Source organism: Harmonia axyridis, chromosome 4 (assembly GCF_914767665.1).
Source record: "Harmonia axyridis chromosome 4, icHarAxyr1.1, whole genome shotgun sequence".
NCBI lineage: Eukaryota > Metazoa > Arthropoda > Insecta > Coleoptera > Coccinellidae > Harmonia > Harmonia axyridis.
The window spans coordinates 21800857-21817909 of NC_059504.1; the positions used below are offsets into that span (position 1 = coordinate 21800857).

The 17053-nt window shown below is 32.4% G+C and overlaps 1 protein-coding gene across 1 annotated transcript in view; it reads left to right on the plus strand.

The window, feature by feature from the left end:
- The first annotated feature begins 644 nt into the window (after positions 1–644).
- Positions 645–17053, plus strand: part of LOC123678267 (zinc finger protein sens-like) — a 47524-nt gene continuing 31115 nt past the window's right edge. Inside the window, exons 1-3 of the mRNA XM_045615234.1 lie at positions 645–1595; positions 13258–13466; positions 14243–14431. Coding sequence (XP_045471190.1) covers positions 1552–1595; positions 13258–13466; positions 14243–14431 — 442 coding nt within the window. The 5' untranslated portion in view covers positions 645–1551. The remainder of the gene's footprint in view (positions 1596–13257; positions 13467–14242; positions 14432–17053) is intronic.

Below are 17053 nucleotides of genomic sequence, written 5' to 3' on the forward strand. Positions count from 1 at the left end.
CTGCGACGTTTTTCTCCACTTCCTCCCTTTTTGGGGCGCCAAAATATTTTCGGCACGCGGGCGTTGATGACCCTTGCGGGGGCCCTGAGCTAAAGTCAAGTAACTTGAACATCAACTCAAGCCGTGAATCCCTACTTATTGTAACACTAAATTGTTCAGAAGGATTGCAAAACTTGAAACGAAATCCTCAAAGCCAGAAAATTCAAAAGGAATTATTGAAGTTAATAATGATTATGTTTTTCAGGAATACCATGAAAGATTAGGACATCAACACCAAAAAGAGAATTGGATTCGATCTCGATTCTCGATTGTGGAACAATTATGTGAAGGTTGTCTTTATGGAAAGGCTCGAATATTTAAATTTGAGAAAAGAGATTGAGCCAATGAATTCTAACATTCAGACATGTGTAACCCTTCCAAATCTGGCTATCGATATTATGTCTTATTCAAGGATTTTTTGGTATATCAGGTATTGTCTTATATGTTTCATAAAACGCAAATCAGAAGTGACTCATAATTTAAGCATCGCGGTAGGTGAAATTAAAGCTGCAAGATATTACGTTGAAGTAGTTTTATCTGCCTAAAAAAACTTTTAGAGTTAGAATAACGCTAAACCATTATAGTATAAGACAAAGACTAATCATGCCATATACACCACAACAGAATGCAAAAAGTGAGAACCTAACTATTGTAGAAACAGCAAGAGCTTTAATTCACTCTAGAAAAGGAATTTTTGACTAGAGCTTTTGAACAGAATTAATCAACTCAGCAACATACATTGTGAATCGCACTTGTGAATCAAGTATTGAAGGAAACTTCAATAATAAACCAAAATTAAGCAATTAAGCATCGGAAGAATAACATACTGTAGGTAAGGATATAATGTCAATATTAAAAAGAAACAAAGGTTTAATTAATTCTTCATTATGAGTGTTATATTCTCTTTAATTCAATAAAAAAACTTCAACAGTCCAAACATTGAAAAAAACCGATGAAACCCAACTCTACGCCGCTAATCGATTCTTCTATCTACCCATCCCAATCGGTATTTTTACGACACCTCGTCTGAAAAACAAACTGGTTTTCAATCGGATAATCAATCAGTTAATTAATCGACAACACTTAAGTGGCATCGTACAAATCACTGGCCAATCCGGCGGATCTATAGGCCTGAGCACCGCCCACAAATCTCTCTGGACGAATGAACGCCCGTCTCCGATAGCCAAAGGGGGTGGGATACAGGTAAATTGAGCACGTGGAGCTTATGATATCTCAGCTAGCGATTTCAGGTAGGGGAAAACCCGCATTATACCTGGAGAATCCTTTCAGAATTTCAGTCAGGTGTAACATTTCGAATATGATAGTGCTTTGCGACCCATCGAAATCAGCTTTGCGTGAATCGTTTTCGTGATTCAGACTCTATGGTTTTCGAGTTTGCGGCATTATTGGTTCGATGAACAAAAAAAACTTTTAGTTAGTTAGTATTTTGCTGTGGGTTAAAGAGAGTTGTGACCCGGTGGCTGTGTCTTCTGAAGGTACTTTGGCGTTTTCATGACATTTTGCAGAGAGAGGAGACGTCAATTTCAAGGGAAAAGGTGAGTTTAAAAAAAACAATTTTTTTTCGATAAATCGGAATCCAATTAAAATCATCTACCGTTCCATGATTTTTCATAAAAATTTTGAGATGTGATTTTCATATGGGATAAATTCGAATGATACAACTATGTTTTCAATATTAACTATCTATAGCCGCAGTTATTGCACAAAAATTTATAAAACAAAAAATAAAAAACTATTTTATATCAGAGTACTTATAACCAAAATTATGAGAAAAAACTACAAAAACGGTTAAAAATAAATAACCTAACTCAAATTGTCTCATAATATCTATTTCATGAGACTGAAAATATATTATTAAAATAGATCAATCTCAATTGAATTTGTCTCTTTTATCGATCTAGGTACCATGGCGTAGTTTGTAGGTATAAAATCGACATTAAACTATATAAACTATAACTCAGAATTAAATTTTTGGCATCTAGTTTTATTTTATATACCTACCTACATATGCACAATCAATTAAATAATTTGCAAATCAACATAAGGTATATCAAATCAAATCAATTTATTCAGGAGAATATACAAAGTTTGAGCGAGACACCTAAGCCAGGCTTGTGTTGTGTAACTTCGTCCAAGGGTCCAATGTACCTTATAATATGAACTCACAAAAAAAATTACACTAGGCAAGATCAATTGCGAGAAAAAAAAATTTAATTCATAAAATAATGAAAACATACAAAAATCGGGATGAGAAATCAAGTAGCAGGTGAGGCAGGGGATGTCGGAAATTAATCTAAAACAAGTCCAAACAACTGTGATATTCTCCACTATAAGAATAATTTCAATCTCTGAACTTTTCTTTTAGTACTTATATCTCTCAATGAAGTAGGCAATACCTATATAAATAAATTCTGGTCCCAGATACGAAATGTAATGTTGTGTATGCATTTTTCTATACAATGGCCTCAGAATTGATCAGATTGATTAATTATTTTCATTGATGATTAGAAATTATGTATAAAAAAATCTTGATTTATTGAGTCTTCAGAAATACCCATTTTGTGAGGAACATATTCCAAAAACTTACGTAGTACTCGTTTAATATTTTTCATTCAAAGCTATTTTCAAAACTACCTGCATTACTCCAAAATTATTAGAAGCAGAACAATATAAAATGTACATGACGAATTACCATTTTACTTTCTGATATAATCTTTCATATTTCTACTTATTCGTGAATTCTTATCAGAAGAATTTCTGAATATAATTATTTCATGACATACCTACTCATTCATCAATCCCTTTGGGGGGCTTGCAGAAAACTGTGTTCATGCTCTTTTGTACCTTCAACTGGGATACTATGTTATGTTATTAGAATATGAAGATCTTTCATGAACGACTCAAATTTCAACATTTTTTTATCTAACCATAATCTTCCAAGTCTAAAATGCATTTTTTTCTTATCTTATATCACCCAAAATAACCCTCACTCAAACAAAAGTATAAAAGATTTTTTCACTCAAATAATAGACCAAGATATTGAATACAGGGTATTCCATCTCATTCAATACATATAAATTATATCATATTCATTATTATAGACTAATGATACAAATATAGATTGAAGGTATTCAATATAATGAACAGAAAAAATTAATGTAAAAATATCTGATTAAATTTTTTCATATAATTCTTACAAAACATTTTCAGTATCTACCTAAATCATCTTTCGAATTCACTGAATGCTAGAAGTTCAAAATTAAGAATAAAATTGACGAAAATTAATTTCTGGAAACTTTCACATAGGTAGGAAAAATTGAAAATAAAAACTTTTAACAGGACTAGCTTCGAATACGACTAAAAAACTACTCGCCTATAGTTTCGAAGATAAGTTTTTTCGAATACTCATATGTTAATGAATTGATCGCTTTTTAGATCACGATTCAAATCAATTTCATGAGTCGAATTCTTGTACCATTTTCAATACTCAATGATTATTCGCAACAAAAAACTTGAAAAGTTATATTTATAAATTTTCGAACCCCAAAACTCAAATGAAAAGAGTTCAGTTCATGTTAGTTCTGAAGACTTTCCAGAACATAAATCGAGAACTGTAAAACACCAATTAGCATGAAATTCTTGAAAAAATTCCATGTGGGTATTTTGAAGGCTAAAAAAAAGAAATCATGAAACAAAAATCACAATGGAAATGAATTAACATCAACAAGCAATAGTAGTTTTTCAAATATCAGATACTGAAATACCTTTATGTATTTTTTAATTTTTTTCCTATCCCGACTCCCTTAGGCCTCTGTTAACCTCTCAAACTTCTTACATACGGATTAGCTTTTATATATATACCTGTTCATTTCTTCAGAGCTCTATAGTGAAATATTATTTACAATGATGAATAATTATTTACAAATTGATTATTAAGAGAATTGTTTTTTTTTCCTGACAAACTCAACTATTATTACTAAGTATTAAAAATTGAGCTATATTTTTTCCAAAGTCACTTGACCAGCAAGGAAATAGGTATACCTACCTGTGAAATATACCTACAGGATTTGTTCAAGTTTCAGTCATTTTTTATTCTATCCATGATTTTATATTACGTGTGGCTAAATTATTATTTTCAAGTCAAGTAACTTTGGTTAGACTATTATCCTGGATTATTCATTAATGCGAAGATGTTATGTTGAATCAATCATGAAAAACCATTGAACAAAATAATCTCGATTATCAACTGCTTTTTTTCCGAATGAAGATAATATAAGTACCTACTTATGTTTTTTGATATTTTTTATGTTATTATTGTCCGATTGATCTCACATTATTTTATTCTCTGTCTATGTTGCCGACTATCGAGTGAAATGAACTATATCAACATCAACCAAGATTTTTATTTCATCAATACGTGACTCCTAACAAAGTTTATTTGATAGAATATTCAACGAAATAATTTGCAAATAAAAATTTTATCTATAAAATCTGATTCTTTAGTTGGTTGATGTATTAATTTTGAATATATTGCGGAGAGTAAAAATCATTATTCATTATTATGGAACCTCGGAAATTAACTTCTATTGATAATTAAACTAATTCAAAAAATTTCTTCACCACAAAGTTTTCCAATTGATAATTAAACTAATTCAAAAAATTTCTTCACCACAAAGTTTTCCAATTGATAAATTGTGAGTTATGATTTGGAATTCGGAACAAATAGGTACCATCAAGTTCAAAGCCCGCGCCATGATATTTATTATTAGATTATGGTTTTTCTAGTCACATGATCTCATCAGTCATAACAGTACCCACCTAATCAGAAACATTCACCAGATCATGATTGCCTAGGTAATCAGCATCTAATTCCAGTGTCCGTACGCCAATCATGCCAAATATTCATTACAAAATCCTCTTAGATTGTAAATCACAATTATACGGCATCTTCTCCGCCATTACCTTTTTTAAACGAATTTTTATCCCTCAAAAGTATTGTTTCGTAACAGAACCTGGTTCTAATTATTTATAGATAGCCTGTATTCGTCTCTATCATTAAAAACTAATTAAACACTCCTTTCTGAATGGCCTGTGAAACTAATCGATACTGGTGTCGCAAATGTTTAACATGAGACTCAAAATGAGGTGAGAGAGCTATTACGGAACAATAAGTAATCTGCTTTTTGTTTGATTTTTCTTCAAATGTCTTTCAGTAGGATAGATTACAGAATTCTAGAAACCCCTTTCTGTGATGTAGGAATAGGTCTATATTCACTAAAAAACCTTATTTCGTCAATAAACTCAAGTTTGATGCAAATTACGGCACTTTTTTCATCCAATGTGGTTCTAATACGCAAAAACGCTTATAGTAATTTTATGTATTCTGTCCTTTTTAGATGGATATTCAATATCAAAATAATGGAATAAATGATTTGCACAGATTTATTTTAATTTTTAAATTTATATTGAGTTCACATAACCTTTAATTATTTAGAGTCGACTCTCGTTAACTCGAAAATCTCCGATAATTCGAATTATTTTCAATCCCCTTGAAGACCATCCTAAGCCGAAAAAATAACCATGCATAATTCGAATTATTTTACGGTTACATTTTATCATATTTACCTCTTTAAGTCGAAGACACAAAAATTACCTCATCAACTCTAAGTCGAGTTTCTTTTTATTGAAAATCTTTTTAATCTGAGTGTTCAATTTAGAACAGAGCTCAGAGTATTAAACATAGATAGAGGGAGCATATGTCATTTTCAGTAAGCAAATTTTGCCCTCAACATGAACTATCAAATTTGACAAGAACCGCGTGGAAATGAAAACATATCAGTGATACGATATTTCAGTCAATGCGCGAATTGACCCCATAGTGAATCAACGTTTCATATTAACTAAAAATATATTGAAATGAAGACCTAAATATATCAGAAATTCAGAAAACGAACTCCAAGCGCGCCAAACGACGTGACACAACCAATGCCACTGAGAGAGCAAAAGTTGCCAAACCTTGGTTCAGCAGGTAGATACAGAAAATAATAAATATTCTTCTTATTATAAATTCGAGAATTAGGAAAATATCGTATTCCAAATATTCAAAGTCGCATATTTAATCGGGAATCACTCAGATAAATATATTTCATTGAATGTAATATAATAATAATAATAACTCTTTATTCAGTGAAAAACACTACTTACAACAGAAAAAAGAAAAAAATTAATTCAAATGATAATGATATTGTAAAATTGTGGATTTGAAGATATATCACAATCCGACAACGTAATCTTAACCTGTTGGGAATGTATAAAAATTGCGTGTACTTGTTCTATCTATATTTATTACTCTATGGAACACTCATTCGTTAGAATTGTTATTATTTTCGCTGACAATTTTTTTCTGGATTCTTTAAATGTGTAATCGAGCCCTAATCGAAATACTTAAATTTCAAAATCAAATCAATGAATCCTGAATTCTGTAAAAGGTGTTCTCTATTTTTAAAATGGATAAATTATCGTAAAATTGAGTATCAAAATTTGCACCGGAGAATATCATTCGATGGATTCAGTACTTGATGAAAATTCCTAATCAAATAAAAAAACACAAAATAAATTTCACAAATATTTCAATAACTACACAGTTTTCCCAAGACTGTAATTTTTTTAAGTTGATTTTAGAAAATTTTTTAAACTAACCAGAAGAATCTGTTTGAGAGTTGTGTTTGAGAAACAATTATTATTAAGAATAAATTTTTATTTTTTTTCTTATTTCATCTGAAAATATTAGATAATTATTTGAAAAAAAAATATTATTTCTACTTATTAGTGACCTTTTTATAAATACAAATGAATCGATATAAAATCACATGTAGATATCTCTCAAGGTGGGATAAGGTGGGAAATGTTTATGGACAGCTATATAGTATCAAAACACGTTTTCACTTTTTATCCGGTCCAAGGATTGTTTTCATTAGAGATATCTACCTGTCAGTCACCTAGGGTGTAGATGACAGGTAAATCTACCTGAGAACCCTTCAGGGCTTGGCACTAATAGCTTTCGATTTAAGATAAAATTAATGTTATTGCAAGAGGCACGTGGCATAACTTGCAATAATTACGGAAACATAGCCGAGCACTAAAAGCGTTCATTAGATGGTTAATCGCTTAGGGAAAAATTTGATGGAGATTTAAAAAACAACAAAAACAAATTAACATGATTCTATTTCGTATTAGTGTACCTTCATTATTATATGATATATTTTTATTGATATACGTACCTAACGTAAGATATTGTTATTGATATTTTTATTTAAAAAGAATAGCGGTTAATTTCGAATGAGAATTATAGTTCCTACCTATCAATACAAATCAATCGTTCCCTAAACGAAATTTTTCCAAAAAATAAATGATAAATGACATTGTGTAGACTTTAATTCTATTTTTCACGGCATGTGTCACTTTGCAGATTAATTGAGTAATTGTATTCCATAATGAAAGTGAACATTAAATCGTACACAAGGAAGTTTTTCCGAAGTTGCTTCTTGATCTAAGGTTCTTTTCTACAGAAGAATGTCCTACGGTCTTTTGATCTGGGGATCATCACGATGAGGATAGCCCACGATGCCCAGAATGTGTTCCTGAAGCAGAAAAAAGCTGTACATATAATTGCCGCCATTCGTAGTACAACCTCATGTCGGGACTTTTTTCGAAAATTCGGAATTCTTACCATTTATTCACAATGTATTTATATGTGTTGCTTTGCATGTGCATGATAGTAATGGGCTATATCTCATGCATTAGTGGAGACCATCATCACTATTTCACTTAAAATCGAAATGCTCTGGAAACGCTGTATCAGAGATTAAATATTACCAGGAAAAGTTTTAATTATTGAGAAGTTCTGTTCTATTACAATGCGAAATTTTTCAAGATGAGTCAGGGATTGATCTAGCCCAGTCAATGCATGAGTATCATAAGGTTTGTTTTATTTCTATTGTGATATGTTTCTTTTATTGTATTGTTAAATAAATCAATTTTTTTTTATTTCTATATTAGGAACTATTTCTGTATATTGTTTTTGTTTGTAATACTTTGTTGAATAAATCAAATGAAAACATTATAACTTCGTCCTCATCAGGCGACGACATTTTGAACAAGTGATATTTTATTGCTTTAGGATGCGAAACAGCTTAAAATTGATTGCCATTTCTGGTTAATTATTGCTTATTTCTCCGTTGTGCGAACTTACTAAGGACTATTTTCTGTTCAGCAGGAATTTCGAAAACTGATTTCACACAGTCATTCTTGTTTTTGAGATATTAAGAAGCACCAATTTGGCACCCTTCTTGGTGGCTTATTTTTCAAATGAATGAACTACCTATACGTTTATGATGGGATCTTCAATCTTGAATTTGAAAAATGCTGTTTTTGCCGTCTAGCATGTTTCATCGTTTTGAAACAAGCGTTACTCTGAGAACCAGGGCCGCCGCCAGGAGCGGAATACCGGACATTTTGCCGGGGCGCCAAATCGTTGGGGCGCAAAGTCAGTTAATAAAACAAAACTTTTTGCACCTTTAAGAACTACGTCGTTTTTTGCTATGGATTTATAAATAGAGCGGCATGCTTTTAAGAAATGCAAGACGTTTTGATAAAGGACCCCGCACGTTTTATATGGGAAATGGCTTTCCGTGAATTTGGCTGAATTTTTGATATGTTGTAGTTCTTGATAAACTGATCAGAAGTGTCCATAGCCACAAAGCTCAAAAATGGACAGTTTTCGAGATATTGAGCTTTGAAAATGGATTTTTTGCAATTTTCGGGATTTTTGCTCATCAATCGGGGAGCTCTCATTTCTGGTTGGGATGGAATTTGGATGTTCGGCGGCCAGAACCCGACTGAGAAATGATCTTCCTTGGTTATATTAGGCACCGCCATCGATAATTTTTTATACACTGAGATACAAAATCCAAGATCTTCCATACATCTTTTCATGCCACAAGATGACGCCAGAATAATTCACATGACCGAGAAACGACATATTGTGAGATTTTTTTAAGAGAGACCATAATAACTGAATCCTCATATATCTGATGTCCAGTAATATCAAATATGTTAGCCAAAATGTTCATTACCAGGCATCGAGAGCTGTAATGGGGGAAAATGGGAAAATCTTAATCATATATCCTCAGGGATAACAATTGTGATCACTATTGATGTCATTTACATATAATATGTGATTTGTTTCTCACAAATCTCGATAATCTGACAATGGGATGCCAAGACATATTCCTCAGAATGTCTCGAAATTGATGATAGCATCTCACAGACAAACGAATCCGTGAAAATGTCTGCAGTTTTGATACAATATAGTACTATCCGGGTAGAAAATAGAAGTCCAAGTGTTGGAAGCTAACTATGAATGGAATTTCCGAAATTAACCTACGAATTCTTGAAAATACAATTTTTTTTATGAACTTTTTGAACTTCACACATACGAATTAATACTATCTAATAATATGATCGTTGGCAAAATGAATGAGTATATCAATCAAAAACAATAAAATTATGAGAGTAACATTCATAATAATAATAATAACAATAATGATCATTTTGCCCTCGATTCGATTCATAATATTCTAAATGATTTCTTGCGATTGCTAATATAATTTTAAATTGTTTTTTGTTTATTATCATTAGTGTTATTATTATTATTATGAATTTTAAATGTCAAATTCACGGAAAGCCATTTCCCATGTAAAACGTGCGGGGTCCTTTGGCACCCTTCTTGGTGGCCAATTTTTCGAATGAATGAACGAACTACCTATACGTTTATGATGTGATCTTTGAATTTGAAAAATGTTGTTTTAGCCTTCTTGCATGTTTCATCGCTTTATTGAAACGATCGTCGCTTTAGGAACTTCCGTCACTAAAATCGAAAGGATTGAAAATCCGATCCGAAGGACCAGCGATCGTGTCAAAGGATGGTCGCATTAGTCCCTGTCCTCCCCTCTGTCCGAGCCGGCGGCACGCAATGATTTCTCCGGTCCTATTGATTGCCGAGATTGTGGTCTAATTGATGTAGATGCGACGCGCCGGTAAATGGACGGAAGTAAGGCAATGTTTTTCAATAACGAAAATTATTACCGAATTGTTGGCACGCGATTACACATTTAGAAGGCCCGGAATGCGGCGGGACGGGCGACGTAACCGGAGCCAGACGTACAGGGGGAAGCGGTGTTTTTTTGCCGCGCTATATATACGTGAGGGGCATTAAGGACGTGGTGGTTGGAATTGGTGTCGCCGTGAATTATATGTATGTCGTTGAGTATTAGTCTCACTTCTATTATCTTCATGTTGTTTTTGTTCTGCTCTAGATTTTCAGATTGAAAAAATTGTTGACGCCAGTTCAGAAGATTTTAGGCGCCCTTGGAGTAATAGCTAGTTTATCAGATTCTTCTGATGATGAAAAATCAAGGCAAAGAAGAAAGACAGAAAAACTGAAAAAAAAACGATAGGTCAAGTAATAAAAAAACACAGGTTTTGATAAAGGTTTAGACGCGGAAAAAACTAGTGGAGCTTCAAACACTACGAGACAACTCATGTTTCTTATTAAATTCAACAACTCTGACGAAACAGACCTGGTTCCAGCAAGAATAACTGATGTTAATTGTCCCCAAGATTGGCCTGGCATTCCCCTGATGACTGAATCTCTAAAATTGTCATCAAAATAGATTTAAAGGACATATTAATACTTTTGTTATTTTGTCAGTTAGTTTCGAATTCATACTGATGATTTTTAAATTTGAAATTATATGTACATTGAGTTCAGAATTATCAATTTATTTGAAAATAGATTGTATGTGAAACTTTAATTTATCTGACATACTACATTGAGTTAAGATAACGAAAGGAAATAGAACAACTTCTTCAGGGTGGCCCAGGGAAATATTTTTAAGGAGTGATACTATTTCTGATGATGACTAATGATCTGGGCGTCGTTATACTGCACTCAATAAGTCCTAGGGTCAACCAGTAAACAGATTTTTTCTTAAAATATCGACTTAATTCGTCAACGTATAATCACCTTTAATATAGTGATACGTGTACAGGCTGTTCCAAATTCCATGCTCTCTGGCAGCATCTCGAGAACTATTAGACTTCTGAAAAATTACTGTTTCAAATATTTCGCTTTATCTTGGTTTCTGCTCGAGATATTCGAAAAATTGTAAAATGTTTTTTTCAGTGATTTTTTTGGTGTATATGATACTCATAACAGATCATAGAAATTAATTACTGTTTTAGAGATATAGAGAAGGGTTGGCGTTTCTTGAATGTTGACATTTGTGAAAAACCAGTAACGTGATGCTTTTCGACAAATCTGCGGCTCTAAAACGGTGAATGATTCCTATTTGTTTGTTATTAGAAACCATAAAAATTACTAACAAAAACGTTTTAGAATTTTTCGAATATCTCGAACAGAAACCAAGATTAAGCAAAATATTTAAAACAGTCATTTTTCAGAAAGGCTCTGTTACTCGGGAACGAATCAAGATATCTTAAATCTGCTTTCTGATATCTTAATATCAGATCAGGGATCCTCGAAGATTTTTCTCTCATAGTATCAACTTCTCGAGATGCTTCCAGTGAGCATCGAGTTTGGGAAACCTATTAATACACCAACGTTCCTCTATTTTTCCAATACACTTTCTGTGGAAAGATTAATCTTTGCTTTCTAACCTCGGCAATTACTTCTTTTTAGAGCCCAATTTAAAGTCAGCAGCTTTTGAGAATTATCTTCTTAAGCATTCTATATTTTGAATAATCGCTAGAGGTCAGGTCTTGGGTATGAGCTGGGTAGTCAAGCAGTTGGAAGAACAATTCGTTCAACTTGACTTAGTTTCTCACATGCCACATTTGATTTGTAGCAAGGAGCACAAATCGAAAAATTATAAAAGGAACATTAAAAAATGGAATTATAGAAAATGATTATCATAAACAAAGGAGAAGAAAAGTTATTATTGATAAATATCAATATAGTTCAAAAATTATTGTATGTACAGATATCTTTAATTGTATTCAAAATCAGGGAATAAATAATTTTACAAATTTCAAAAAATTTCTCACAATTTTAAAATGGTCTGATTCATATCATGAAAAGATGGAAATAAACACAATAAGCCGGGAGCAAATGGTCGGAAACAACTGACAGTGTGATTCAATATTTCAACTAAAAAAATGAATACATGCGTATTTGTCGCAGTAAAGAAACTTGATTTCTTATTAAGTATGAATCTAAATTATTAAGTTTTATCTTTCATTTTATTAATTAGATATCAATAGGCGGTTAATAAAAATCATCTCGTATAGAGAATGCGTTTTCTCAAAATTTTATATGTCCTAACATAATAATTGACTGGATATTAAAGTCGAAAGAAAGAGTGTAGAGTCATGACTATAGTCATTGTTGCATCCACTGTAACATTACAACGCTATGAAATCCTGTCTGAGTTTATTCCGCTTAACATCACCGAACATTGAATCAGCGATATATAATAATTTTTTCATCTCAACAATTTCAATACAGACTCTCTAGTAATATTCAATTTACACCGAATGATTTCAAAACGACCCAATTCCATTGCAAACACTTAGTAGTATCAAAATGGCGAATGCGTAGGTTTAAGATTGAGTAGTGGGTACTTACGCTAAATTTTCTTCGACACTATTTAGGAGTTATTTTTCATGGCAAATATTAATTTGTTCAAATTTCGTGTTTTTATTCTTCAAGTCACTATACTACGTTTAAATTTACCCAGATTGGTAGTTCTCAAATAACCGTTCGAAAAAACATATCCTACATTACTAGATTTTCAAAAGTATTGAGAGGATTATACGTTTTATTATGAATACTCACCAGATTGGTCAGAATTGAATCTTAACTACTCTTTGATCAATTTATAGAAGAGAATATTGAAAATTCATGATTAAATGACAATTATGCTATTTGTACAATATAATATATTCGAGATGCCAATAGTTCAAGTGCAATAATTATCACCTTAAAGAGATCGACAGTGTTGAGCCCTATAATGATTCTAAATGTGTAGAACTGCTAATTGTTGAATTATGTTATCGGTGGAAATCGGAGAATTTCCTACGTAATTTACAATGTTCTCATAATTCTTTCTTTTTCAGTATGCCCCGACTAATGATGCTACCTCATTACAACAGCGTTCAAGCATCGACACCACCAAGATCTCCTGGTAGTCCTTCGAGCAGTCCTCTACCTGACATGTCTTCAAGGAGTATCAGTCCTTCCTCACCTCTATCGATATCTCGGCAAAGTGCGTTTTCTCTAGTTTGCCGAAACGAATTGCAGCAGAAAAATTATCTTTCTCTCAGAGGTACGTGAAATTGTTATTTCGTACCAGCAAATTAAGCAAATTTCAAAAATCAAATAAGTATATAATTATGTATTGATATGATTTCACAAAGTATGAAATCTATTTATCGTATTAATTAATGTTATAATGGAAAATGTAAAAAGAAACTTTGATCCAGTAAAACGCTGTTCAGGTTCGTCGTATCTGCTAGTGATTTCGAGACAAAAAATTCAATAAATTCTCTAGTAATTCTAAATTCAAATTCATATAAAGATCCAGTGAGTAAGCTGTGATCAATAAATCAATTATAAGTATTGGTAACTATTCACCCAAACTGTAGCGAAGATTAATAAAAATTCGATAAACTGGTATAATCATCATCAATCATCACAAAAAGTAGGACTACAGAAAACAAAGCATTTACGGGCCCATGTTTATTGCATTTTTTCTTGAAATGAAACTGGAATCTCTCAATTTCCTTTGTATCTACCTTCAATTCATATTTCGAATTTGAATTAAATATAATTGAATTCCTGAATGTAGAATGAATTATAAAATGAATTTTTTTCATTTTGGAAAAATTTTAAAAATATTAGAAAAATTTTGTTGTACTTTTTGATTTGAAATTGATCAATAAGCTTTTTCCAGTAATTTTCTTTATGTCAAATGTGATTCTGAAAAAACCATACCAGTACTTACATATAGTTTATGTTTTCTCTATTTCTTTTACTCCTCTTATGGGGAAAATGAAATTATACATTTTATTCGAGATTAACATCCTTGATATTTTTTTCCAGGTGTCGGAGCTCTAATGTACGCAAATTCAATGAGCCCCCTTGTATCGCCCAGCTATCATCCCTATTTTTGGCACCCGATTTCAGGAATGTACAACTTGCCCTATTCACCGACAAACAGATCAGAATCCCAAAGTCCAGACAAAACGGAGAGAATAGAAGCAAAGCAAACCCAGGAAAATACCAAAACCGGTAAGTCAAGCAAAAACATCCAATGGTCTCATCAGAAATTATGATGGAAACTGAATATTCGAAAATATCCAGATTCCGAAAACTAATGTAAGAAGTATGCATCATCAACTCGTATTTATACAGTTTTTATTTGTAATTGAATTCGAAGATAAGATTTCAACATTATATTCAGTTCAACTTTCAACAAAAATGTAATGGAAAGACATTATCATATTCCAACACAAATAAATTTTGAAAAATATCATATATTTGTAGGGTCTCTGTTTCTTATGAAAGCCACTTAGTTCACTCCGTTTTTTTCCGCATTATATCTAAAATTAACTCATAACTCAGAACTATTAGACGTAAGACACAAACGAACTAAAGCTTTTTCTGCCGATTCATATATCATAAACTCCGTTTTTAAGTGACTCATTATACTGATTATTGCACCAACTCAATTATATCAATTATTCCTCGGCAATTGTTATAAATATTAACTGCAGAACTGACGATACACATAAATTGCAACAATTTAGGACTATTTCAGGAATATACCCACGATACCCACTGATAACGTTGAAGTAAATAAAAGTAATCAATCCACTTTGTTTCTTCATTATTATCTAGAACTTATTTTTTCATGATTCTTGACCTCGTTTATTATTCGAATGGACTTTGTTCGAATGAAATAGGGTGATTTGGACGATTTATTTCGATGGCAGTCATGATATCTTTTTAGAATATTATTCATTTGACGGACTCGAAACTACCACCGTTAGTGGACAAGAAAGGATGAAAAAAAGATTCCTGCGGTTATTACTGAAATGTTTCAGAGCAAATAAGTTATGATATTGCAATCTGTGGTATTCCTTAATGATTTTATTAGTTCATGAAAATTATATAAGCGTACAACTTGGCTTTCGCCGTTTTTTTCCGAAATTCGAAGCTTTATTGTAAAGAACTGGTTATACATTTATGATTCAAAGTATTGTCACTACTTTCTCCCATCTTTCGGGCAGCGTATGTATCCCGCGTTGATAAAACTGATCATCTTTTGAAGCGATCCACGAATCGATCCAATTTTTTACTTTTTCATAACACCGGCTGGTCCGCCAGGCCGTGTGCCATTGATCGAAACAAGTAATCCGAGGGAGCAACGTCTGGAGAATAAGGCGGTTGGGGTAGGACTTCCCATTTCAATTTTAACAAGTTGTCTTGACAACTTTCGCAGCATGGGGTCGATCATTGTAAAATCACTTTATCATGTCTCTCGTTGTATTGCGGACGTTTGTAATCAATGCTCGGCCCAAATGCAATAATTGCGTTCGATAACGATCGCCTGTTATTGTTTCAGTTGGTTTCAACAACTCATAATACACTACATCGAGCTGGTCCCACCAAATACTGAGCATGACCTTGGAACCGTGAATATTCGGTTGTCCGTCGACGCGGAAGCATGGCCGGGATATCCGCATGATTTTATGTGCTTGGGATTATCGTAATGAACTTATTTTTCGCCTCCAGTCACAATGCAATGCAGAAATCCCTACCGTCTTTCCTTGTTTCTGAATAATTCCCTCGACTTTCAGGCGTTCTGGAATGGCTTGTCACGTCACTCCCAATTATCCTACCAATTCTTGTTGCGTTTGACATGAGTCATGATCAGGTAATGCTTCCAATTCTGCGTAAAAATTCTCTCTTCCACTGTCAAAATCAACATTGAACCATTCTCGGCCCATTTTTTCACTAATAGCAACCTCACCATAGGTATTTGATAGCATTCGATGAGTCTCAGTCGCAGATTTCTTCATATTAAATCAGAATTTTGGCTCGTAATGTTTACTGATACTTGAGATTGTATGACATCTACGATTCATTTCGACTACCACTTACCGCTACAGTCATCTATTGTAAAACGGCGGAAGTAAAGTTGAACACCTAATAATTTTTGATAACTAAAAATGTTTTCTTCGTTAAGAATGGTTCAAACCAAGTCACATTCTCGTAATCTGCCAAAGTTTACCTACTACTCTCCCCTCAGCGTTTTTGATTTACCGTCCTTTTCTACAACATACAAGAATTCAAATACATTTTTACGTCATTATTCTTAATTTTATAAAAACTACCTTTTCAGCATTCGATAAGACATTTTGTATAATAAATGCAGGTGAAAATTCATTAAAAAAATGTTTGTTTGGAAAGTTATTTTAAGCAAAAGTCATCTGATTTTATTCCATCCAGAAAAAATCAACAAATGAGGACTTTCCACAATGACAATCTCTTTAGAATCAAATCAAATCAAATGAATAATAATAGTGAAAACCTCATATGAAGATAAAGACCCTTCTTAAGGTTGTAAGATGTCATTCGCTAATGGAGAAACGGTATATGATGATGAAAAAGAAAAAACTCACATCACTTTACATGGCATTACATAAATTTTTCATTTTTTGTTAACGAAAAAAATTATTCTGAAAAAAATATTGCAATTTCTAAAACTTTTATGACATGAAATTTTCAAGGAGGTATGTATACAAGAATGGCTTCACGAAGCGAAAAATGTTTACTAAAATTTTTTCCAAGTTAATATTAATGAAGGAAGTACGAGAAAATTTTCTCAATCAAGAATTGCCTATTTTT